Raw genomic sequence first — 26,304 nt, 5'->3', positions numbered from 1 at the left:
AATGCCCAATCCCAAACAGCAAGGGTAGTTTAAAACCTAAGGCGTAATGAGCTCATGGCTATCAAAGTGTTATAGCTGCGAACGTCAGAGCCTTGCTGATTTATCTTTTATAACGTATTTTTGTGGGCAATGTGCCTCATCAATGCATATGATACTTACCTGGCAGCAGCTGCTGGTGTAATATGCTTACTCTCCCCGTTAGACTTGAATCAATACAATATCTTAACACCATTCAGTGTGCATGCGTGGTGTGTCTCATAGTGGCTGTTTTTCAAGGCGAGTGACTCGCTTTATGTGTAAGCGGCGAGCAGAGGGCGTGTCAACAATACAGCGCCATACTCAAGGGTGCCAATAAATTCACTAACGACGCCAGTTAGCCCCCTCAGCACAATAAGTCCGATGGCACTGGAGCGTCCTTGATATATGGAGCGCCGACGCGACTTGTTTATGGCAGATCTTCTGCATAGTGCACAATGAGCCACAGTAATGAACTGAGAGTAGGAGCTTTCCGTGGTGCTGAACCATTAGCGTTTGGAAGATAACGGTTTTTATTAAAGCTTAATTTAGTTTATATTCGGGTAGTTGAATCCTGTTCAAAATATAAAACATGGAAGTGTTTTATTCTATCCAGTTAATGCAAAATTGATCATTGTTATTGTCTAGATTTAAATGCGTCAATACAGCCTATAGGCTATTCATGTGTTTTTGCAAGGGTTGTTCGTTACAAACGCAGAATACACATCGGACGCGATCGATCACGCGCCTCGCCGCAACGGCTTCAGTCTGTATTCGGTAGAACGTTCACTAACACGGACCAATCAGCTGTTAGCTCGATGACATCAATAACTCTAAAATGGATGGATAACTATACGTATAACTGTAACGGAAAACAATTGGTAGGCATAATACAAAATGTACTTATAATTAATCATTAATATTGTTAGCATGAACTGCATGTTTATATATATATATATATATATATATATATATATATATATATATATATATATATATATATATATATATATATATATATATATATATACATAGACTAAAAAAGAGGCTACAGAGGCAGAATAAAGAGGCTGCAGTAGCTGTGCATCACCACAACAGACGCAAATGTTTTACTTTTGACGAGCCGCTCGCGTCCAGTGGACAGTGTTCAGTTCAGGGTGGAATTCAAAACGGCACGTTTATAAATGCCATAACCGAGCGGTCACCTACTTAATATACCGCTGCAGTAGACAGTTTTTTTCTTTCTTTCTTTTTTTCTTTTTCTTTTTATATTTTTTTTAATAATTTTTGCCCGAATGTGGAGTTAGCAGAAGGCTGTGCTGCAATAGCTTGATATCGAACAGCATGATGTGCGTCTTAAGAAGAGTTGCAAAGCAATGATGTCATAGTTTTAAGTAGGAGCCATGGGAGAGCATATGGTTCGTACCCGCCACCGAAAGGAAGTGTTGCTTTGTTATGAGCAGGCGGCGCTGTAGCTGGCGGAAGAGGAGGTCGCCCAGCCCAGTGTCTCTTCGACTGGAATAGAGAACCCGAGGAGAAGACGCGAAAACGGTGAGAAGACAAAGCTGCTACAATGGCCGCGAAATCCGACGGGGTGCTAAAGATGAAGAAGAGCGATGTAGCATTTACGCCTTTGCAGAATTCGGATCACTCGGGATCGGTTCAAGGGCTAGCTCCGGGATCGCAGCCGGATTCTGGAACCGGAGAGGCGGACTTCGTCAACGGGGAGTCGCGGTGCTGTGGCTCAAATTCGACCTGTCTCCGCCTCGACAGGGAGCAGCAGAAATACATGGTCTGGGACTGTCTGTGGATCCTCGCCGCAGTGACGGTGTATTTCGCGGATGTGGGCACTGATATTTGGCTCTCGGTCGACTATTACCTCCGCCGCGACTACTGGTGGTTCGGGCTTACGCTGTTTTTTGTGGTGCTCGGCTCGTTCTCCGTGCAGGTCTTCAGTTTCCGTTGGTTCGTCCATGATTTCAGCACCGAGGAGAGCTCCGGCGGCGGTGGCGACGGCAGCGCGGCGAACTGCTCCCACATGGACGGGAAGCTGCTCAGCTGCTCCGCTTCGCACGGAGACGTTGGAGCCCACCCGACTACGCCTCAGAGACAGGCGTCCACAGCGAGCAAGAGCAACACCACAAGTAACAGCAGCAACAGCGCTACCGCAGCCCGGACTAGTAAGACACGCTCAGCGTCCTGTTCCCTCTGTATCTGGATATTGCAGTCCGTCATTCACATCTTACAGCTCGGACAAATCTGGAGGTGAGCTTGAAAAGGGCTTTATTTTCAATGGCACTTGTGATTTGAAGAGTCGAGGTCGGGTATTTATTGCTTGTCCTCTTTAAAATGTAGCACCTATTTTGTTTAGAGCCGCGCGCTTGAATGACATTCTAAGCGTGTTCTTGAGTTTGGAATGGTTGACACGTTAAGGCCTACACGCACATTGTGTGGGCTGGAGAGCTAATTTATCATCCTATTTTTACTGTAAAGCTCATAATCATGGAGTATCTGGTATAAAATTGCTTCTTATCTGTCTTGCAGTGAGAGAAGGGTATTAGGCACTTGTGGTGTTGTATTTGTAGATGACCTGACTTGTTACAAAATTAAAAAGATTTCTGGATTGAATGAGGCTCGAATGACTAAAGAGTTAGTGAGGATAGTAGATGTTCATTGACCCGTTCCATTTAAATCTATTATTAATGTAATTGAGAATTAACCTCATAGGGAAATAAAGACTATTAATGTGCGATTGATCGCCTTGTATGAAAAGTAGTTGCAAATATTTCCCTGGTGGCATCTTACGGTGCATGAGGTTACTGGCTCACCCATGGAGTTGTAATCTCTTTGCAGGTCAATACATTAATTTGCCCATGGTTGTACTCAAAGCTTACATCAGTGACAGAGTTAATGAACGGGATTGTGGAAACCTATTGTGTTTCACAGTGTCAGCCCATCAGGGTCTTCAGAAGCCTGAATGAGTTCTGATCAGCATGTTCAAAAGAGTTATATATCCATTTACTCTAAGTCTTTGACCCTGAGGATTGTGTTTGGATGCTGTCCAAACAGTAAAGGGTGAGGAGTTGCTATATTGGAAGCAGGCCATCAAAGCTGTGTCTGATATATAACAGGGATTGCACAGACGAGGTACATCGTAATCAGCCTTAAAGATCCCATTATGAAATCACACGATGCTGTCTTTACTTACAGATGTTGCATTTTCAAATGCTGTTGTACAGCTGCTTTGGTTTTCTGTGCCCCGTCAGCTCTGTGTTTGAAGAAGGTTGTTTGGCAAGAGTTGCTAATTGAATAAAAGCTAGTGGGAAAAATGAATGGAATGACTTAATAACCCACTTCACAAAATTATAGGCCATAACCTCACCAATGCAGCCCAAATCCTGCAAAGTGCTCTGAACGCTTGAGCACTTCACCTGGGTATTTTCGTAAAACATCAGTATTGTTTTGCTTCCTGAGAAGGGGCTGATTTGGAGGGTTGCTTCCATACATTTTTCATTTTCTTCCTTTTATTTCTTTCTTTAATTATTTTTTTTTTATTTTTTTTTTTGTCATCTAGGTGGTGTCACATGGTGTATGGTGACAGGAATGAAGCTGACACAGTTGTGCAGTTGTGTGCTCTCAGACAGGGAGGATTGTTGAGACATGCGCTGCACGTGGCACTGTGCAAAAGGTTCACAAGTCTGGGGACATCTCACAAAGCAAAGCAATTTAAAAATAGCACGCTTTGCTAGTTAAGTTCTTGATATTCGACAAAGGAAATATATCAGGCTGAGAGCTAGAATTGGAGTTTGATTGTGCAAGGTGAAGGTGTCATATAGTGATATATACATATTTATGTATTTCCATACTAATGTAAAGAGAAAATCCTAACAGTGGGAATGAGCCTTTTGAGTGTTGCTTAAAAGTAGTTAAAAGTGCTTATATATGACCTTTAATTCAAAGGAATATACCTGCATGCATAAATAGATTTCAGGTCAACAAAATTGCACGTTTTTGTTGTGTTGTTGCTGAATCAAGCCATCCTGTACTGATCTGGGCAGTAGCTCTGTTTTTCTCTTCATCGTGGTGCTGAGAAATTGATCGTATATTGTGAGTATATCCACATCAGTAACCGTGCAGAGAAATCTGTGCATGTAGGTATAGCTCTTAAAAATAAAGATTCTTTAACATCCATGGAAAGGTTTTTATAGTGGCAAGTAGTTTTTGTCTTAAAAGCTTTATTTTAATAATATTACTATACCGAACTATGTTCTTCTTGAAATACTACTGGCACCACTACTCTCAGTGTTCAGAATAATTTGGCTCAAATTGTGAAAAAGCCTGTTTTGACAAAGTCAGACTATTTGGATAAAGTTATATTACTTGTAAAGGGCTTGGAAGTACGAAAGTAAATTAAGCTGGTGTTCTAAAATAAAAGCCACACTATCATACAAAATATCAGTGATCACCCTAACTGGTTTACTGTCACCTAAAATAGACCACATGCAAAATATTTTCATCTTTGAACAGCAGATGTCAACTCTGATACTTGACCTGCATTAAAGACTCTGTTTAGATAATGTACTTTCATTTGCTTTTACTCAAGGGTTTTTTTTTTTTTTTTTTTTTTTACTAAGCCATATACCTTTTTCTGTGGGTGATGGTGGTGGTGGTGGGGGGGTATACTTAAGTGCATCATCTATGTGTTTAAAATGTATTTTCAGTGTGAAATCACATTTTCAGTGTGATCACACTGCTCGCACTATAAGCTAAAAATGGCATAGAACAGTGCATTAGTAGGCACATTGGGAATTTGGGATGCATCTTAAGAAAACATTTAAATTGTGTAATCAGCAGTTGTGTATTTTCAAATATTATTTTCAATGACAATGCTGCTGGAGCTGTAGAGTAATGTATAGGGTGCATGTCCTGATCTGATTTGAAAATTTCCTGTCTTCCAAAGCAGTCTCATGGCAATTCTTGGCTACTTTGTTTTGCTGAATTGGTGGCCAGTTGATATGAATTTGTATTTGTATTTGTATTTATATTCCTATTTAAAACTTGACTCTTCTGTAGTTACATCATGTACTAAGACTGACAGAAAATGAAAAGTTGCAATTTTCTAGACCGATATGACTAGAAACTATACTCTCATTCTGGTGTAATAATCAAGGAACTGCCTGAAAATAGTCCCCAGTTAGTTTGTGTAGTTGCAGCACTAGCAGAGTGGCTGGGGACTATTTTCAGGTGCTGCGTAATATCACTGCGCCTGCTGCACCCAAGGTACGGCAGCAAAGTTCCTTGATTATTTATTAGGAAAAATATCACTCTTTGGTCATTTTTGAGTGAGATGCGAACGTCTAATCTGATTCATTGATTTATGCTAAGCTAAGCTAAAAGTGCTACTGGAAGTCCCAGAGATCGGCTGAATTTATTAGAAAACGGTAAAACTCAAACGTTTAACCCTAGGGGAGTTGGAAAATAAGTCTATTTTAAAAAAGTGAAGTGTTCCTGTAAAGTCATGCGTTTTCATGCAGTTCACATTGTAAAAATGGATCCTTTTATTTACTGCTGTCAGGCTTATTAGCCATAAGAAGGAATTCTTATCTCCTTACTTCAGTTTAAGACCAATGTATATCTACACGATGCATATCTACAGATAAACCACTCTCTTACAAATCATATTTCCATGTCTTACAAGCTAATTATTTTTAATTGCTGGTAAAATTAAATCCACTTAACATTTTGAAAGTCATTCTATATCTGTGTTTCTGCATGTGGAGTCTTGCTGATTGTGTCTTACATGATTGCACTCCAAATGAGCATGCACCAAACCACAGCGTGCCTGCTACTTGTTGTTGACTGCATGCTGTTTATATGTATGCATAAAGGTCTGAATAAAGTATGAAGCATTTCTATTCACACAGTAGGGGTTTACTTGGTGCTGGGGTTGTAATCCATACCTGTATTTAACACCCCATGCTTTTCCACACCATGATGACCATATATTTGTGTGGTCAAGAATGCCTGCAGGTCACATAAAAAAAATATTTAAAATTATTGCAGTATTGGAGTATGTTTTATTAGGGGTGTTCGATGATGACAAAAATTATCTCTCTCTCTCATATACATATATTTATATCGCATATCTTTTAAACAACAATTACGATATTATCGTAGACTATATATCACACACCTCTACGTTTTACAGGAAAATTCTATTTCAGTCTTTCTAATTTAAAACGTGATTTTTAATTGAGTGTTACTTGCTGTTTCTTTGTAATGATTTGTGAAATTTACCAGCAATCAAAATGTCTCGGTTATTACAAAATGTTACTTAGTCCAGAAAGATTTATTCTTTTCAAATACAGTTTTTTAAGTCATTGAGTGAAAATACCTGTATCACAATGCTGTTTTTTTTCTAATATCATGCAGCATTACTGTAGACATTTCACTCCCATGCAGTTACTCAGCTAACATATTATGGATTTTGATATTGATTTAATAAAGAAACATTAACAGTGTAGGACTTTATTGTCCTTTAATCGATTATGGTCTAAGATGGAAGTGACCAAAGAGAAATAATAACCGTATAATGAAGCTGTAAAACAGACTCCTCATCACTCCTATAAAAAAGCTCCTTTCTAAGCAACAGCTCTCCAGTTATCTCAGCCTGCATTACCATATTAAGTTAAACATGGAGATTTATGCCAATGAGTGTGATTTTATGTATATTAATGCAAACAAATGGAATAGCTGAGCCAGGCCATTGCTATTTAACTCCGTCCATGTCACCCATGCTCCCACCCACACTGTCTGCCACATCTCATTGAGAGAAAGCAACATGTAGACCAATTTAAATGCACAGTGGCAGGCATCAGCAAGAAGGAACGTGCATTCAGACAGATTTCATAAGTACTCATTTCATTCTGCTCTTATATTTTGAGCTGAGATCCTCTGTGAAGTGCGTTCTCTGAAAGATGTCAACACACCAGTCAGGCAAGCATTAATAATCAGATGTTTTCAATCACATCGCACTTTTCATGAATTACACTCCAAGCAACAGTAAATCAAAACAGAGTCGATTATAACTACATAAATGACTGAATAAATACAAAGAAAAACACAATAATACAATAACACTTGTCGAAATGAAAAAAAAAAAAAGGAATAAAAGAAAAACAAACGATTTAGTTTGTAGTGGTGGGAACGAACATCAAAAATATATTCATCTGTAGTGAGTAAACCGAGCTTGAGAAGATGAAAGCTTATTATCACTCTTTTAGTATCACAAAATAATAAAAAAGACATGACTGTAATGACTCTAACAGCTCTCACATGAGAGGTCAGACAGATCAGATCTGTGTTTAGTTTCTTACAGCCGAGCTGGGAACTTGTAGTGAGAATCAAAACTATAATACACATTGGGCCATCATCTAACAATGCAAACATTTAACAAAGCTCAGCTTGGATGCCATTAACATGAATTCCACAGAGAAATGGGATGATTATGTGAGGGGGTCATTTCATTCCAGCAGTAGTAGAAATAATGAACAGTTGTCTTTCTCAGGTTTGCAGTTGGTGGGCAGATTTTAAGGTTTCAGAGAAGTGTGTGGAGATGTTATCCAGCCTTTTTACTGTGGTTAGAGGCCTGCACAGTCTTTTAACTGAATCATAAAAATGTAGTAAAATGTTTGAGTGAGGTCTCATCCTAACATATATCATGACATATAAATATATATTTTAAAAATTAAGAATTCAGTGCAGGAGCAGTAACTTAAACTCTTATTAGTCTATTTTAAACTGAGTTCCTCAAATTAGAGTTAGCCTTGAAACAGTCTAAAAATATGAAAAAACATGCATGTGAAAAAAAAGAATGTAAATCAAGTCAAGTGTCAAGTAGCAGTGTTGTTGACTAGTTGACTTGTCTTGCACATCCCTAAAACACACACACACACACACACACACACACACACACACACACACACACACACACAATTAAATATCTCTGAAAGAAGTCTCTTGTGTTCAAAACGCTTCTTTTTTAACAGTAATGTTGGGAATATTATTACAGTTTTTCATTTTAATATAATATTTAATATATTTAATATATGTTAAAATATATTTTTTTCCTAAAAGCTCATTTTTCAATAGCCATGATTCTTGATTCTTCACATGATTCTTCAGAAAAATAATAATAATTAAAATAAGATTAAGGTTGATTTAAGATTAAGATAAGTAGAAAGATTATTATTATTAATGATGAAAAATTTGTGCCGCTTAATATTTTTGTGTAAATAAAAAAAAAAAAAAACTTTGATCAATGGAAAGTTTAAAAGAACAGCATTTATTTGAAATGTAAGTCTAAATGTCTTGGTTAAAAAAATCCCTAGCATAAATGGTCTTGATGGCGCTTCTGTGCAAGCCTGTTGGCTGTTATGTCTCCTGTCACTATTGATAAATATTGATGAAATGCTATAGTTGTCGGTTGAGACATTTTAAAGTACTTTGTAGACTCCTTTTGATTTTTTTTCCTTTGTAGGGCGGTAAAGAAAGAATCTGTGTCATCTCTCAAGATACATTCTTGCTTTTAATAATCTGATTGGTGATGACTACATTGGTGGACCCAAATGCTCGGGCTGATGCAAGTAAGGCACAGCATCTCTCAGGGTAGATAAAATAACTAGTTTCTAATTTCTGGATCATAAATCTGGTCTGTATTTCTGAATATCCTGAATGTATTTGCTTGGAGCGCTGGGCATGACAGGTCCCACCTGCAGCCATTGTTTGAGTGTGTAGTGTGCCGTGTGCTACTGCTGATGACCTGTTTTCTCTGAGCTGGCTGCTCAGGAAGCATCTCACCAGATGCAGCCCTGCAGTCCACCATCGACTGGCATGTCATCTCACACGCCCACACCCATACAATTATAATTAAATAAAATGTAATTATGAATGTGAGCATGGCTCATTTAACAAACAAACAAGTTCAAAATGACGCCATCTGTAACGTATATTTATGCAGAACAGGACCAGAGTGGATGCATTAGTGGACTGATCCTCTGCAAAAGCCTTCCTCGCCTTTCTCCTGTCTCTGAGAAATGGCCCATAACTGGACGGTGTTACATGTATTTTTATACAAGCCAAAAACCTTAGAATAAGCTTTAAGTTAATAGTCCTGTTCCTCAGGAAGACGGTTTATTGACATTTTTTAATGTAGGAAGGTTGTATCATTTTCTGTGGATGGATATGAAGTCTGATATTGCATATCTCTGACAATACCCCCCCCCCCCTTAAAAAAAATTATTGCTGATTGCTAGAGTTTAAAACAAACCATTTTTAATAAGCTGTGAAGTTGCTACAGATTCAGATATAGAGATGGCAGAATGGCTGTCTGGAGCTGTACTTTAATGAAGGAGGTACAGCAGATGACCTGTTGAACCTTATAATAATGAAAACAACTGTTTGGGGCTCAATACCTGGATGAACAGTCTTTGTTTCGCTCAAAGGTGAAAGAAAGTGAGAAGGTGTAAATGGAGCCCCCTTCAACAGACAAAGTCAATAAAGAGGCGCTCTGTGCCATTCCCTTATCCAGATCCTCTGGGATTTGACTTCAGGATGGGTTACTCTGAGAAATGTGCTTGTGGATGGTGATCAGATGAAGATCAAGATGCTGATACCAAAGTTAAATCTTACTTAATTAATCATTTGTTTCTTATCGCCACACTTTTGTCAGGTCATCTGTTGACTTGACTCAGCAAAAAGAAGAGAAGAACAGTAAGCTGTGCTCCCCTGTGGCTCAAATGAATGTTGTTTAAATGGTCTCCAGGTGCATGTTTGCATTGAAATGCTCTGTTTTGTTTGGCTGAAACCTGGTGACAAGAGACATTTAATGCTACAAATACAAGCAAGTCTCGTTACAGGTTGCCCACCTTGGATGAATATTTAACAGTGCGTGCTGTGAGAGACCTGACTGCCATTTCTTGCATTATTTACCACATTCTGGCTTGTCTGTAATGCTCATGTGGTGCATGGTTTAAAGTGACCGAAAAACACCAGCACCAAACCACATGGCTTAATCCGAACATGAACAGAATATAACAAAGTGTGTATCTTCTAAGCCAGCGTGCAGTTTGACTCAATTTCATTTCCACTATGAGTAGATCTTAGAGCAGCAGCTTTAAATGTAAGTCATAAGATTCATTTAAATTATTACTAAATTAGAAAATTATTATTAAAATATTAAAATCTCATTTGTTTTCTAGACTGTACTATAGTTGGGATAGAGTGCTTTTCAGATGTTTCTTCTACAGTAAAAAAAAAAAGATCTTGTGTGTGTCGAGACATTTTAGAGTTTCTGAAGAGATTGCAAAAAGTTAGTCTCCGATTTGCCAAGCTGCTAACGTCTTCAATTATAAGTAAGAAATTTCTTTATGGACAAAATTATCTCAATTTTAAAGCCAAATTATCTGAACATGCCACGCAGTATAGACATTAATTATTTTGTAGATATTATCTTATTGTGTCCATTTTTTCCAATTGTATTCATTGTATCTAAATATATGAGACAAAGCTAATAGTGAAAGCATAATTCTGTTATTATTAGCTATAAAAGAGCGACTTATGAGAGATGAAGGGTGAATGAAGAGTCTATAATTTTTATGGTAGGTTTATTTTAACGTATAGAGACAGAATAACAAACAACAAATCCTGAAAAAATTAATTATATAAAGGTTAGAAATTGATTTGCATTTCAGTGAGTGAAATAAGTATTTGATCCCCAAGCAAAACATGACTTAGTACTGGTGTAGAAACTCTTGTTAGCAAGCACAGAGGTAAGACTTTTCTTATAGTTGGTCACCAGGTTTACACACATCTCAGGAGGTGTGATTTTGATCCACTCCTCTTTACAGATGCTCTCTAAATCCTTAAGGTTTCTTGGCTGTCGTTTGGCAAGTTGAAGTTTCAGCTGTCTCCACAGATTTTCTACAGGATTGAGGTCTGGAGACTAGCTAGGCCAATCCATGACCTTAATGTGCTTCTTCTTGAGCCACTCTTTTGTTGCTTTGGCGCCGCGGTATGTTTCGGGTCATTGTCATGCTGGAAGACCCATCCATGGATCTTTAGTGTTCTGGCTGAGGGAAGCAGGTTCTAGTCCAAGATTTTACAGTACAATGTCCTGTCCATTTCCTCTCAATGTGGTGAAGTTGTCCTGTACCCTTTGCAGAAAAACAGCCCTGAATCATAATGTTTCCACCTCCGTGTTTGACTGTAAGGATGATGTCATAGTCAGCATTTCTCTCCCTCCAAACATGACGAGTCGAGTTAATCCAAAAGAGCTCGATTTTGGTCTCATCTGACCAGAGCTCTTTCTCCCAAGCCTTCTCTGTATCATTTAAATGTTATTTGGCAATCTTTAAACAGGCCTGTACATGTGCCTTCTTGAGCAGGGGACCTTGTGGGATTTCAGTCCATTGCAGCGTATTGTGTTACCAATGTTTTGCTTGGTGACTGTGGTCCCAACTGCCTTAAGATATTAATTAATTAACAAGCTCCTTTTGTGTAGTTCGGGGCTGATCCTTCACCTTTTCTCATGATCATCCTTACCCCATGAGGGAAGATCCTCCACGGAGCTCCAGACTGAGGCCGATTGATGGTTGTTTTGTATTTCTTCCATTTTCCAAATAATCACACCAACAGTTGTCTCCTTCTCACCAAGCTTCTTACTGATGGTCTTGTAGCCCATTCAAGTCTTGTGCAGATCTACAATTTTGTCTCTGACATCCTTTGACAGCTCTTTGTTTTTGGCAATGGGGGTGGAAGAGGTAAAGATGGTGTGGAGCTGACATTAGGAGTAACTTCTTAAAGTGACAGGACTAATCTGTGTTCCACATGGGCACATGACCAATCAATTCTTGAGGTTGGTAGGGGACCAAATACTTATTTCACTCATTGAAATGCAAATCAATCTCTAACCTTTATATAATCTGTTTATTTCTGGATCTTTTGGTTGGTATTCTGTCTATATCTGTTAAAAAAAAAAAAAAAAAATAACAACAGTTGTGCTGCTTTATATTTTTGTGAATTTTTTTCCCCATTACTCAATATAAAGTTCAATGGCATTTGTTTGAAATATGAATCTAATTATTGATGGTATAAATGTCACATATGATCAGTTTAATGTATACTTACTAAATAAAAGTATTAATTAAAAAAAAAATCAGTGACTCCAACCTCTTAAACAGTAATCTACTGTATTTGTGTATTGAGTACATTTGAATGAAATACAGTGTAACCTTCCTGCACATTTATGAAATTACTCCATGGACTCCATTAAATCAAAATGACAGTTTTGGCTTCTAGCCCATGCCTGTTAGCATCTACATCTACATGCCAATACAGTATACTGATAAAAAAAATAACTTAAAGGTGCCAAAGAATGCATTGACACAATATTTTGAATTGTTCTCTTATGTCCCCAGAGTGTGTATATGAAGTTTTATCTCAAAATAAATATAATTTTTTTTATAGCTTTTTGAAATTGCCACCTTTAGGGTATGAGTCAAAATGCGCTGTTACTTGTGTTTGAAAATGAGCTGGTGCTGCTGCCTGACTTTTCGTGTGCACAACTTACTATTTCGTTCCCTTAATTTAGAAATTGTGCTCACGATTTACTACTGCGTTCCCTTCGATTTGCTAAGTTGTGCACACGATTTATGCATTTAGATGACGAATTAGTAAATTTTGCACACGATTTAGCAAATTGAGGGAACGAAATAGTAATAGAGTGCAAGTTTTAGAATATTGAGGAGAATAAATAAAAATTTTCTTGCATAAGATGTTTGGGGCTCCGTACACTTCACATTGCTTCTAAATGCAATTTTTAACTACCACATTCCTATTCACGATAATCCTGGTAGCATATGAAGGCAGCATTAGTGAAAACAGCCAGAGACAATGGTAGCTTAAGCAACATTAGCCTTACAGATAGCCAAGAAGATCTTTTGGGAAAACAAAAGATGAATCAAGCGTGATGCTTACTTTGTCTGTAGTCTGGATATTTGCGCACAATGCATTGGTATTGATCCCTCTTTCAGAAGCAATCGTTGCACAACTCCAGCGCTGAGCTGACCCTCGTTTGTGAAGCAGTCAGGTGTAAAATGTTAGCACAAATTGCAGGACTCTTCCATTTTTGTCTGGGACATTTCCTTCAAAAATGGAAGTTAACCATCATGTCCTCAGTGGTCTATAGAGACTCCTATGTTCGTTGGTGCATCCCTACACATGACACTTTTAATGGCTCTTTGGCGCTGAAATTGTACCTCCAGAAGCTACAGCAAGAGAAAAGTAATGGTGGACCGCAGCTTCTCACTCAGGGCTGTGTATATGCTAATAGGGCAGAGAGCATCACAAAATGGGTGGGACTTTCACCGACTATGTCGTCATAGTAGTAAGAAACCTGGAACTGCTAGTATGGAGAGATTGTTTATGAATTATAGGGATTATTAAACAATGAGTGGGTGGGTTTTTACCATTATAGGCTGGTTGTTTTCACACATCTGTGTTCATATACCTTATAATATATATTTTTGCATTCTATGGCACCCTTAAATTACCTTCCACACATTTATTTGTATTATTTTAGTCTTTCTTTTACAGAAAGCTGTTCTCTTAAGATGATTTTGTGTTCTTTAAATGATCTGCTGATCTCAGGTGTGTCTGTTGAGAGTAGTTTGGGGATTGTAAGTGATGATCAGGATTAGGATGTTTCCCTCTGCCTAGTTCTCACTCCTCATTTGATCTGTTGCTTGAAATCAGTTGAAAAATATCAGAACACTCACTCCATTAAACTCTCTCTGTATCAAAGGTGTCAGTCAGGTTGTCAAAAACTCAGTGGCAGAAGTAAAGAACCATAACTAGATATGCATTTCTATTAAAGGGTTAGTTCACCCAAGAAAATTACAATTCTGTCATCATCGTTCCAGACCTGTTTGATTTTTTTCACTGAAGAATGTCGATAACCAAACAGTTGCTGGTAGGCAAGGGCTCTCTCTCTCTTACTCTCTCTCTCTCTCTCTCTCTCTCTCTCTCTCTCTCTCTCTCTCACTCTCTCTCTCTCTTAAAAAAAAAATAAAAATACTGATATTTAGAACTATCTGTTCTTCAGAGAATCCACAAAAACACATCACAGTTTTCGGAATAAATAATCAGCACAACCTTTTCAACTTTGATAATAATATATCATGTTTCTTGAGCATAAAATCAGTATATTAGAATGATTTCTGAAGGATCATGTGACACTGCGACTGGAGTAATGGCTGTTAAAAATGCAGCTTTGCCATCACAGGAATAAATTAGATTTATACAAACTACATATAAAATAAAAATAAAAACTCTCACTTAAATTATAATGATAATTCACAATATTACTTATTATTTCTCGTATTTGTGCATACTTAAACTAAATGTTACTACATTAAAATATAAAGCACTTCACTGTACAACAATAATATATATCACACAGTAAGCAACAGTGAATACGATAAGCACATAACATATAACAGTATGTGAAAGCATTGATATGGTATTATATGGATGTTTTTTTAAGGCATGCTTAACATACAACACTCTGTTTTATACAGCAAGTAATAGATGGTCCCTGCTCCATCTCTCTCATATGGGTACTTGGCCTGAAAACAGTTGAAAACCCCTGAACTAAAATGCTTTAACTGTCACACTTCTGGTTGTCCCCTGGCCTTTCTGTGAGTTTTTCATTCTTACCTTTGTGTTTTTGTGTGGGTGTTTCCATGTAGACTCGTGTTGCTCAGCTCACAGGCTGATGGCACTCACCTGTTCCTCATTATCAGCTACCTATATATGCCCCTTTTGTTTGTCTTATTCTTTGCCAGATTGTTCTTTGTGGTTTTGTGCAGTTTTAGTGTTAAAATGCCAGTTTGTTTTTAGTGTTTGCTCCTGGTTACTGGGTTTTATTTTTATTTATTTTTTTTGTCTTTTGGATTTACCTATATTTGGATTTTTCCCCTCTTCAGTGGACTCGGAATCCCATCAGAGATCCCAGATCCCATGGTGTTTCCTCCAGCCCAGTTTGTACCCATAACTTTTTCTTCATGTGCTTCAAACCATGAATATTATATTTTTTTCTACATGAACAGTTCATCCTCTGTTAAACTGCTTTATTCCCTCTTTAATTGAGTCCATCTGTTCTATAGCCACGTAACATTAATTTGTTCTGGATTGCACCATATGATAGCTTAAATGTAGAATTAAGCATAAAAGCATCGAAACATTATTGTATCATGACAGATGTAAAGAAGGAGAAAATAAAATGAAGATGCAATAAAGAGAGACTTGGTGGACAGCAGACAATTACTCTGTTTCCATGGCAATTGACTTGATGACATGGCAGCTTTTTCTCAATTACCTATATTAATCTGTTTTGCCAAAACAAGCGGTCTTGTTTATTTGCAATGTTGAGAGTGTAAGTGTGTGTGTGTGTGTGTGTAGTAGCAGTCCTGGGAGACCTTATCTTAGAGTTTCATCTTCTAGTGATGTCATCAGTGTGATTTTCAGTTACATGGGATCTGCAAGACTAGAGTTGAGTCCGAAATTGCATACTGTCTAGTAGGTAGTATATAGTTTAATAATTACTTTGACCAGTAAAAAAATATATATATATATATATACTATAACAAATTTGGACATACCATGCATCTCACATGCTGGTGTGTCCAACATCAATGGCCCAATTCAGAAAATTAGGAAAGAAGCAGTTCTGCAATGCATCTCTCAAATCTCCCACTCCTTAATCTGCAAGGAGATAATTTCCATTTCATTTGAGTCTGTTGCTCTGAAATGGAGAGCTCTTAAATATATTTCTCACACCTCTTCATTCTGCTCTGCTTAAAGGATGCCTGCTGTTAGACTTGTTGCCTCATAGTTGGACAGAGCAGAGTTTCTCCCTCAAGCACTGAAACAATGCATGAGTTCATCATGGCACTTATTAAACAGGTCAAAGCTCTGATTATGAATTTCACTCCCAATCCATGGAAAAACACTTTGACCTCTCTGCATATCCTTAATTGCTCTCTAGGCTTTGATTATACATTTACTGTTTGATGTGGGTCATTTGAGATGCTGTGTCATAGAGGTCAGAATTCAGAGAGAAGTAAAAGCAGAGCAGGGCCGTTGCAAGTGGGAAAGTTGGTGACGATTATAGGGGTCCACGGCTGTAAGAAGCCCCTGGCGATTTCAACCAACTGCCCGAGGCCAGCATAAAAGATGTTCAGGACAGTTGACGGGCCTCTGCTGCACATCCTCATGAAAGCGTACAGGCACATCTCAATCAAATAAAGTGTTGTGGAAAAGTAAATTAATTCGGTAATTCAACTCAAATTGTAAAACTTGTGTATTAAATAAATTTTGGAGACTGAAGTAGTTTATGTCTTTGGTTCTTTTATTTATGATGATTCTGGCTCATTTACATTTAACAAAAACCCACCATTTCACAATCTCAACAAATTAGAATATGGTGACATGCCAATCAGCTGATCAACTCAAAACACCTGCAAAGGTTTCCTGAGCCTTCAAAATGGTCTCTCAGTTTGGTTCACTAGGCTACACAATCATGGGGAAGACTGCTGCTCTGACAGTTGTCCGGAAGACAATCATTGACACCCATCGCAAGGAGGGTAAGCCGCAAACATTCATTGCCAACGAAGCTGGCTGTTCACAGAGTGCTGTGTCCAATCATGTTAACAGAAAGTTGAGTGGAAGGAAAAAGTGTGGAAGAAAAAGATGCATAACCAACCAATAGAAGTGCAGCCTAATGAGGATTGTCAAGCAAAATCGATTCAAGAATTTGAGTGAACGTCACAAGGAATGCAATGAGGCTGGGGCAAGAGCCACCACACACAGATGTGTCAAGGAATTTGCTAAACCACAGACAACATCAGAGGCATCTTAACTGGGCTAAGGAGAAGAAGAACTGGACTGTTGCTCAGTGGTACAAAGTCCTCTTTTCAGTTGAGGGCACGTTTTGAATTTCATTTGTAAACCAAGGTCCTAGAGTATGGGGGAATGGTGGGAAAAGCTCATAGCCCAAGCTGCTTGAAGTCCAGTCTTAAGTTTCCACAGTCTGTGATGATTTGGGGTGCAATGTCATCTGCTGGTGTTGTCCATTGTGTTTTTTGAAAACCAATGTCACTGCACCCATTTACCAAGAAATGTTGGCAGAGTTCTTTCTTGTAAAAACATTATTAAATGAGATCCAATATTTGTGTGGTCACAGAGGTGGACTACATGTGAAAGCTGTGGTTCAGTTATCTGTGAGAATAGTGTTCATGGGTGGAAACTGTTGTCAGTAAACAATGCAATGCCTCAATTGAGTCTTTTCCCTTTAGAGCTTTTCAAGGCTTAGAGAGGATGCAGCATTTATTGGTGGCTGAAAAGGCAGGCAGCTACAAACTTAACGGAAATGAATGCACTCAGAAAAAAGGATTAAGAAGTGTCTGGGAGGAATGACAAATCCCAGATTTCTCTTTTAATGCAGAAAGAAGCTGTTAAAACCACACTTGATGAGGTGTAAATGCAGCGCGTGTTTGCTTATGCAAATTAAAGCAAGTCAGGCCCTATTGCAAGTTTGAGTGGCAATGCAAAGTGTCTTGGTATGCATGTATATTTAATGTCCTTGCAAAAAATATGGAGATTTATATACTTGGAGATGTATTCCTGGTTATGGACCTTTCCAGCAGCAGAAGTCGTCATAGTTGGATACATTTCTATAGCAGTGAATAGGAGACTACCACAAATATATATTTTTTGCATTCCTACTTGCTCATAACTCCACAAAAATGTATTCAGAGGGGCTGTAGAGTGGAATTCACTTCCATCCAGTGTCAGGGAACTCAAAAGTAAATTTTCTTTTAAGAAAACAATAAAACAGAGATTACAGGTGTGAAAGTATTACTTATTTTTATTTTTGCATGTTTTGTTTTAAATTGTTTGAATTACATGTTGAATAGATGTTGATTTTGGATAACTGCATAATTTGTACTTCTTGCAAATGTGTGCCATGGTAGCTAATATATCGTATAGTTTTTACAGATTTTATTAATGTATTGATGAATTTAATTTTGTATTTTTGTATTGTGATTTCAGTGGACCCCAGGAAGACTAGCAACCACCATAGTGGGAGCTAATGGGGATCCAAATAAAACAATAAAACAATACAGCACAGTCAAGAATAACTTATAGAGGTTGCCAGGGTTTACTAAAGCTTTGGACTAGCTTTGATTATTGCTGCTGATTTGAATGGCGATGCTTCCCGATTTAAGTGTCTGTTGACGGCCTTTCATTTTTAACCAGAAATGTGTATGCTGCTTTTTTGATGTAGACTGAATGTCTTTTTTCCAGTTGCCAAGTCCAGCTACTTGATGTGTCCATTTTGAATCATTACAAAACCACATTGTAAATAGTTCGTTTTTTATGCTTTCCAGAGCATAGTGGATAGTTTGCCATATCTTCAAATGAGGGTGCTTTTGCTTCTGTTTGAGGATGTATGAGTTTGGCTAACCGCTCCAAATTGCATTGGGGATTCCATGACTACTGATATGTCACCCCTGCTGATGACCATTGAATCGTATCATCACAGTCTTGTGAAAAGGGACCATTCTTGTATTTTCTCACCTCAAGTATCAGCAGTGCTTCACTCCCATTCATGTGCTCTCATAGTAACCTGTATTAATAGGAATAAGGCTTTGTGTGTGAATTCTTGCAGAAAATGCCTGTTATGTATGACTGTTGGCATGGACTGGTCTATGAACCTATTTCCATTATAATAGCTCGAAAAATAAACATTGATATAGGCTGATACTACGTACGTAGTTGTCCAAATGCCATCTTAATTTCAGTTTTCCTCAATGAAACACATAAATGGTATTATAATGATATAAATGGCTATTTTCACCTTGTCTTTACTACACATGCTGTATATAAACCAGGTTCAGAAGTTCAGGAAGTAAAATTTCCTTGAAATTTTCTGCATGTAATATATCCCGTCTGTTTTCTTTCACGTGGTTGTTTGCACTGTTTGTTGTGACTATATCTGCAAGAATCCCTTGAAATTTGTGTTTAAATGAAAGTGCAATAATTCTGATGAAATGTATAAATTACAATGATCATTATATATTTTTGGTCAAATAATCATGACAAATTAATTAACCATTATCGTTCAGTCTTTATTGTATAATGTTTTTATACTTCACCATATTAAATTAACTTTTGTGGACCAGGGCTGCATTTCCCAAAGCATCGTAAGCTTAAGTTGATCGTAAAAATTATCGCACAAATCATCTTAGAATTGCGGACCGTATCCCAAAACCATTGTAATTTTAGTAGTACTTGAAAATCTTTGTAGATCTACAAGTGCTCTGGACTCTGGTGTAATCCGAGCGAATATATCCGAGCTGTCTGAAATGCAGCATTAGCTTAACCGTACAATAAACCAGCGTGTAGTAAAACTACACTTAAAGCAGGGCTACGTGCGATTGTGTTGAGTTCATTTTTTGAAGTGCTAAGATCAATCATTATCAAGAAACGCAGCCCAGGATGGAAGAACATTTCATTATTTCTAAGAAATACATCACCTGTTGAATTTCTTTGAATTACAATTTTATTAAATTCCTCTTCCAGTCAAAACTTCCTTTGGGATGTGGGCTGCATTGAAGTGCATTTACCTTTGAGAATGTGTGTTTGTGTGTGTGTGTGTGTGTGTGTGCAGCAATCTAATTACATCATTCTTGTCCGCCACAAATCACAGCCTCAGCTGGTGCACGTGTACAGCTGGAGCTCAGCTGGGAAGGACTGGCAGCACACTGTGTGTGTTTGTAGAACTGTGAGTGTGCCAAGCAGCCCAGGGCTGCCATAACATGATGGCATGTTTTATGAATGTGCAAGTCAAGGGTGTTAAGTGCTACGCTCTACAAAATAAATTCACGCAAGTAAAGAAAATTGTTTTACTGGAAGGACATGCGCATGCAAAAGAGTGCTTCGTCCATGTAAAGGCCATCATAATGATGTTCTCTTGCAGATTTTAGTTTTCAAATACTCCATTGACAATGGAACTTAATTTCATGCCTCATTAGGTTTATTTGTAATGAATAGGAAAGGGAAAGTACTGATGATAACTGGGACGGGATCCTCAGGTGCCCTTTGAAGTGAGATCTCAGAGTTCCATTTATTTCTGTGAAGAGACTGACCAGCAGAGAAAACCATTTTTCACTATGACACTTCCTCTTATTATAAAGTACAGCATGGGACATGTTCCATGAAAAGGATGCAGGGTAGGGCCCTAAAAATGCTGAAGTAAATATTTTATTTTCAGTAAATGAAATGGTAAGTGAAAGACTTCTTTAACCTTCAGCAAAAGTGGGATTGATAGCTTCAGGGCTAAAGTAATTCTAACATTTTAAATGAAGTTTGACATTTTTGTGACCTTCTTCCAAGACAAATTGGGACTGAAGTATATGATAAAACCATAATTCATATGATGTTGTTGTTTTTATTACTTAATAATCAATTAGAAATTGTAAACTATTTTAATAATTAGTACAATGTTATATTTAAAAAATATAAATGCAAAAGTAATAAAAAAAAAAAAAAAGGTCAGACCTCTTAGGTAGGAGGACAGACCAAAAATCCCATTTTTGTGGGGATTTAATGTTTAAAACAACTTAATTTTTATGTTCTGTTAAAGCTATGTTAAATAATAGTTTAGCACTACATAAACACTACATACACTTTGGGATTTCTGCGAATAATGGTTTTTAAAAAGTAAGTGTAACCTTGTCTCAGATCAGGAAGATATAATAAGTGCTGATTATCTGTAAAGCTACTTAATTGTCTATGTAGTCTTCCTTTTAATAATACAGTGATCTAGCCTTTTGATTATCATCTATTATGCATGACTGTCAGCATGATTCTGTCTGTCTGCTTGGAGCCATTATCGGGCATGCTGATCTACAGCTGTCAGTCAGTCGGTTGTTGTGTGGATCAGGGGAGCACTGCGAGAAATCTAGTGCTGGACAGGACAGAATCATCAGTCCTGATCAATATCCCAGACAGCTCGTGGACAGAAAGGGTAGCGATGGGGTCATTTGAGTTAAAGTGGAAGAAATGATTTGTGAGAATTAAATGGTGTCTGCAGTTTTCAGAGGCAAGAATGGATGTTTTTGCATATTTATGTTGAATACTTAAATAGAAATGTTCCTCAACAGGGGGTAGTTTTAGATAGGTAAGGGCAATTTGGAATTCAAAATAAAGGAAGTTTGAAACACCATGCATCTTTTTAAAATCTTTCCACTATTTATTTTTCCCTGTTTCATAATGCTAAATTAAAATATAAAATGTTCAAAATATATGAAAACAGATTTTTTTAATTGTAATAATACTGCCATTTATACTGTATTTTTGATCAAGTAAATGTAACCTGTCTTTTGAAAAAATCCCAAATTTATGAATGGTAGTACATCTAAAGACCTATTCGGACGGGACTAGTTTTACAGGGGGTCGTTAGAGAAATCTGCGTTTCACAGACCTACTTAGTGATTTTAATCCCGTCCGAATCTGCCACGTCTGTGTTTTTCTCACACAACCTCTGTGATAATTCCAGAGCAAATTACCTACCGTTTTTCAGCAAACTCAGTGATCCTCTGAGAAAACTAATCCCGTCCGAAAGTGAATGTCTGTGATTGCCGGTGATATTTTATTTCACAACGCGTTTCCATGTGTGTTTTGGCCAACGTGAATTACCGTGGATGCTCTTACCGTGCAGATGTTTGATATATTTGCTTAGCGGCAAATAAATAATAATAATAAAAAATACAAATAATAAAATCAAGAGCAAGATCGCGTAAACTGTTAATACCGGCTATTGTAATATCAGCATCAGGTAAGATTACTCACGTTCATTATGTACTCAGTTACATTAAAAAAAAAAAAAAGGAAAACAAGTTAAACTAAAAGGAACCACACATTAACAAGGTTTGCTATACTAGCCATTTAGTATTTATTGTGTAATAATACTATTGGCAATCATTCTGAATGAATGCAATGCACGCATACAGAGCGCGTGATCTCTGTGACGCCCAGATGCACAAATCAGACCCTCCCACCTCTGTAATAAACACGGAGATACTAGTCCCGTCCGAATTGGTACATGAAAATCACAGATGTCAGGTGGTAAGAATCGAAACTCAAACGTAGTTTAGAAAACTAGTCCCGTCCGAATAGTGCTTAAAACTACTCTAAAACCAGTAATTTTCAGTTAGTGGCCTACTGTTCAAAACCTGAAGGGCATTGCTCTAGTTTGTGTGCAGCACAACGCTTAGAAGAGTTCAGACAGGGGTTGATTGATAAACAGCGGTATGAATAAATGAGTATAAAATAGGTGAGCTCTGATTTGTGTTTTACTGCGACCTTTTTTTTTTCATGTACAGCATACAACATACACAGTATCGGCAGAAATACAGATTTGAGGATTAAATGGAGGCAAAAGGCTGATTTGTTATTCAGAGGCCTTGCTGCTCAGAGACTGTATGATTCATTCGTTCGCGTAAGAGGAATCCTCTTTGGTTTACTTAGATGGACAATTGTGGTGCTCTCAAATGAAGGTTAATGAAAGTACATTTCTATTTCATGGCCCATCTTTGTGTTTTTACAGAAGGCTTTTATAGAAAAGCTGAAAATCTGCCACATTGCACCGCAGGTCAGCAGGTCTGCCACATCTAACTCAGGTCAAACAGAGTGTTTAATGTTAGTCGGCTTGAAAATATGGATCATGCTCTACTGCATGTATCCTGTATATTTCAGCTGGCAACGAAACATCAATATTAATCACTTCGTTAATCACCCGCTGTTGTATTTAAGGGCCGTTTGAATTCGTTATTCATGGGGCTGTGGCCCAGTACCCAGTGAATCCTGTGGGGCTGATAACTGAGAGTGTGGTGAAGGTGAATCAGGCAGGATGAGTGAGTTGAGGAGTGCTGTGAGGCCATTGTGGATGTTACCACAGGCTGAATGTAATTTTCTAAATCACTCATGTGTGCACACGCACACACCCACACCCACACACACACATACACACATACACACATACACACACATTGTCTTTCCTGCTCTCTCTCTTTTTCTCTGTGCTCTTGCTGTGTTTCCCTTATACAACCATTTCTCTTAATCAAAAACAGGGAATAGACATTGTTTCAGAGAAATCCATGATTTGAATGTGATGATGAAAAATTATTACGTAAAAGAAAAAAAAGCTGACTTGAATTTTGAGCTTTAGTTGTGCTTCAGTTATTAATGTGACATGTCATGATTAGTTTGTCTGTTTACAGTTTTTGCAAGGCAGCACTGTGTTTTGAGGATGAGGGATCATGTGATGATAGCTAACGGGTATGATGTCATTGCATTAAATACTTAACTGTGATTGGTCTTTCTTATATATATATTGTATACTGAATTATGATTGGTCCTGTATTCTGTGCACTTATTTAACACTTATAGAGTTTAATTCTGGAACCAAACTGTTGTGCTCTGTGGTTGTTTATACTGTGCTGATTTTTATGTGTAGCCCAGGGGCATCATTAGAATTTTTTACTGGGGTGGGATTGATGTATACCAACCTGAGAATGATTTTCTCTGATAATATTTCAACAATCATGTCATGTGTGTTGTCTATAAGCTGTTTAGAATCACTCTTTTGATCTAATCATCAAATGGGTGTGCAAAAAGGTCTGAAATTGTTTATGATTCGGTTTGATTCATTTAGACAGCTCAGCCTCGTACTGTATTTCTTTGTAGCGGTTTCTCACACTGCAATAGTAATATGAATAGATTTTTTAAGACAGAAAACAAAAAGACTGCTGGATTATATGGATATTTACCCCTCAATTCATTGTAGAGAACAAAACTTGCAAATGTCTTCTTTTATCATTTGTCAACGATAAAGCAGTGCATGCAGCTTGTTGTAAACATTATTCTTGTTCTTGCAAGCACTGGTATTTCCTTCGGGAAAGTAGTTTGCTTGGTTATGGGACTTATGAGACAACATTTGAGTGCATCTGTGAGTATGTTTTATGTATAATCAAAGAGGAAGACTTCTATTTTGACAGGAAGAGTTTTTTGTGAGTTTGCCATAAACAGGAACTCTGGTCCCTCTCCAGTTTCTGAGTGTGGTGTAGCCTGTAGGCACTGGCTCTCCGTGCATCTAATGAAGGCTACATTTGCCAGGGAGAAAACCTACCCAACAGCCCCTGCGCTATCAGTTCCAGTTCATCGCTGTGTGCGTGGGGCAATGCACCTGTCATCTTTCTGTTCATTGTTCTTGTTCTTTCATTTGTGAACCATTGTAACAATGCACTCATGGTGTCACCTTTCTTCTAATGACACAGCTGAATCTTTCCTTTGGCATGAGAGGATGACTTGCTGACTGATTTATTTTAGACCAACTGCATATCAGACAAATATATATATATATATAATTTTATCTATCTATTTTTTTTTTTTTTTTGTGAGATATAAGCTTTTGTTACACATCATGTGTATCATTATTAATCTCATAATTAAAGTATATTATACACTCATTTTTAAATATGAGTCCTTGAAAACCAAATCGCATTTGACTGAATTATGTCTGGGGTGTGGGTGTGTGAATAAATTCTAAGGAACTGAATGTTTATTATGAGTCTTTTATGAATTTAATAATTAAATTCCCAAATTATCCTGTTGTGAATCCAACCGTACAATTGTTGCTGCTATTTTTATTTTTTGTATTTTTTGGCTGGCAATGTTGCTGTCACTCATGTAAATTTTTCTACCGTAAATCTGTTTGCCGCTGCAGTTCTCCTCACAAGCTTCTAACTTATGTCCCTGCAGTGACTGGGTAATGCAGGAAAGATGGGCCATGTCAAGAATTTAGTATACAGCAATATTCAGCGGCGTTGAGTATTTATGATGCCTTGTCTGCCAGTGACCCTCTTTCCATCATTATTGCAGCAAAAAGCCGAGCGTAATTGTTGAATAACAAGGTTCAATTGATTTGGAATGAGTCCGTCCCTCTTGGAACTGGACAGCAGACATTTATCATTGGATAGGCTTTGGGCAGCTATAAGTATATTGAATTCTGGCCTCCTGTCTACAACGAGTCCCATGTGCTGTGTGGAAGTTTAGATTTTCAGTCCAAACTTATGTCTGCTGCCATGCTGGACTTTTAGCTATGCCTTGAGATGTTTATTCTGTGGGTACAGTCAGTGTCATTAAACGGGTCATATGATGCTTTTTTTAAAGATCATTATTTTGTATATTTGGTGTAACAGAATATGTTGACATGCTTTAATGTTCAAAAAAACACAAACATTTTTTTCAAATACTGTACATTATTGTAGGTCCTCAATCCCCCACCTCTCTCAAACATGTTGTTTTCTACAAAGTCCCTCCTTCCGACTAGCGCAGTCTGCTCTGATTGGCCAACTGACCAAGTGCGCAAGTGCGCTGTGATTGGCCGAACACCGCAAGCACTCGTCGGAAATGTATCGCCCTTTTCCATAATCGGGAAACTTCATCTTTCAAGATAAATGTAAAGACAGTTTATAATGTCCTTAGTTTTACCATCAGTTAAAGCTTGAAAGGGGAACAAAGTGGCGTGACAGAAAGAGTGATGAAGCTCGTATGTGTTTGCAGCACACAAGCCACGGACGGTTAAGACAGCTGATTCAATGTGATGTGACCCTGTCTCTCTCTCTCGCACACACACATGCGCCCACACACACACACACACACACGTGTGACGCAGATATACTGGCAAAACTCAGCACTTGAACAGTTAATAGCTAATACTTAAACTAATAACAGAACATACTTACAGTAGCTGATTCAGAAGCGCCAGATTGTCATAGCAAAGTCAGAATAACCTCCTCTCCTAGATTCACGAAACGGTCGTCCATAAATGCGTTGCTTTTCTTTTGTAAGTAATCTTAAAGATTCCTAAATGCATCTTCTTTCGGAAGGCCAGATAAAGTGCTTTTGATTTCACCTAGATACATACAGCATCTCACTGACATGGCTGCTTCAACACTAACTGTAGTTACTGAACCTCACCTTCTTTCTTCGCTTGAACATTTGGGCGCCATTACACAAATATTTCCACATATTGACGTAGACATGTGGGGGTGTGTTTGAATGAGCCATTTCAGGGGGGCTTGACAATGTTACTTTGGTAAA

General features: G+C 37.8%; 1 protein-coding gene across 1 annotated transcript; it reads left to right on the top strand.

Annotated features, from left to right (window-relative positions):
- Window positions 1–1,103: 1,103 nt before the first annotated feature.
- Window positions 1,104–4,043, top strand: LOC113110803 (XK-related protein 4-like). Its single transcript, XM_026274992.1, has 2 exons — window positions 1,104–2,280; window positions 3,590–4,043. The coding sequence occupies exons 1-2, from the start codon at window positions 1,589–1,591 to the stop codon at window positions 3,762–3,764; spliced, it is 867 nt and encodes a 288-aa protein (XP_026130777.1). The 5' UTR covers window positions 1,104–1,588; the 3' UTR covers window positions 3,765–4,043.
- Window positions 4,044–26,304: the final 22,261 nt, after the last annotated feature.

This window comes from Carassius auratus, chromosome 2 (assembly GCF_003368295.1).
Source record: "Carassius auratus strain Wakin chromosome 2, ASM336829v1, whole genome shotgun sequence".
NCBI classification, from domain to species: Eukaryota; Metazoa; Chordata; class Actinopteri; order Cypriniformes; family Cyprinidae; genus Carassius; species Carassius auratus.
This window is presented reverse-complemented; position numbering and strand designations above follow the sequence as displayed.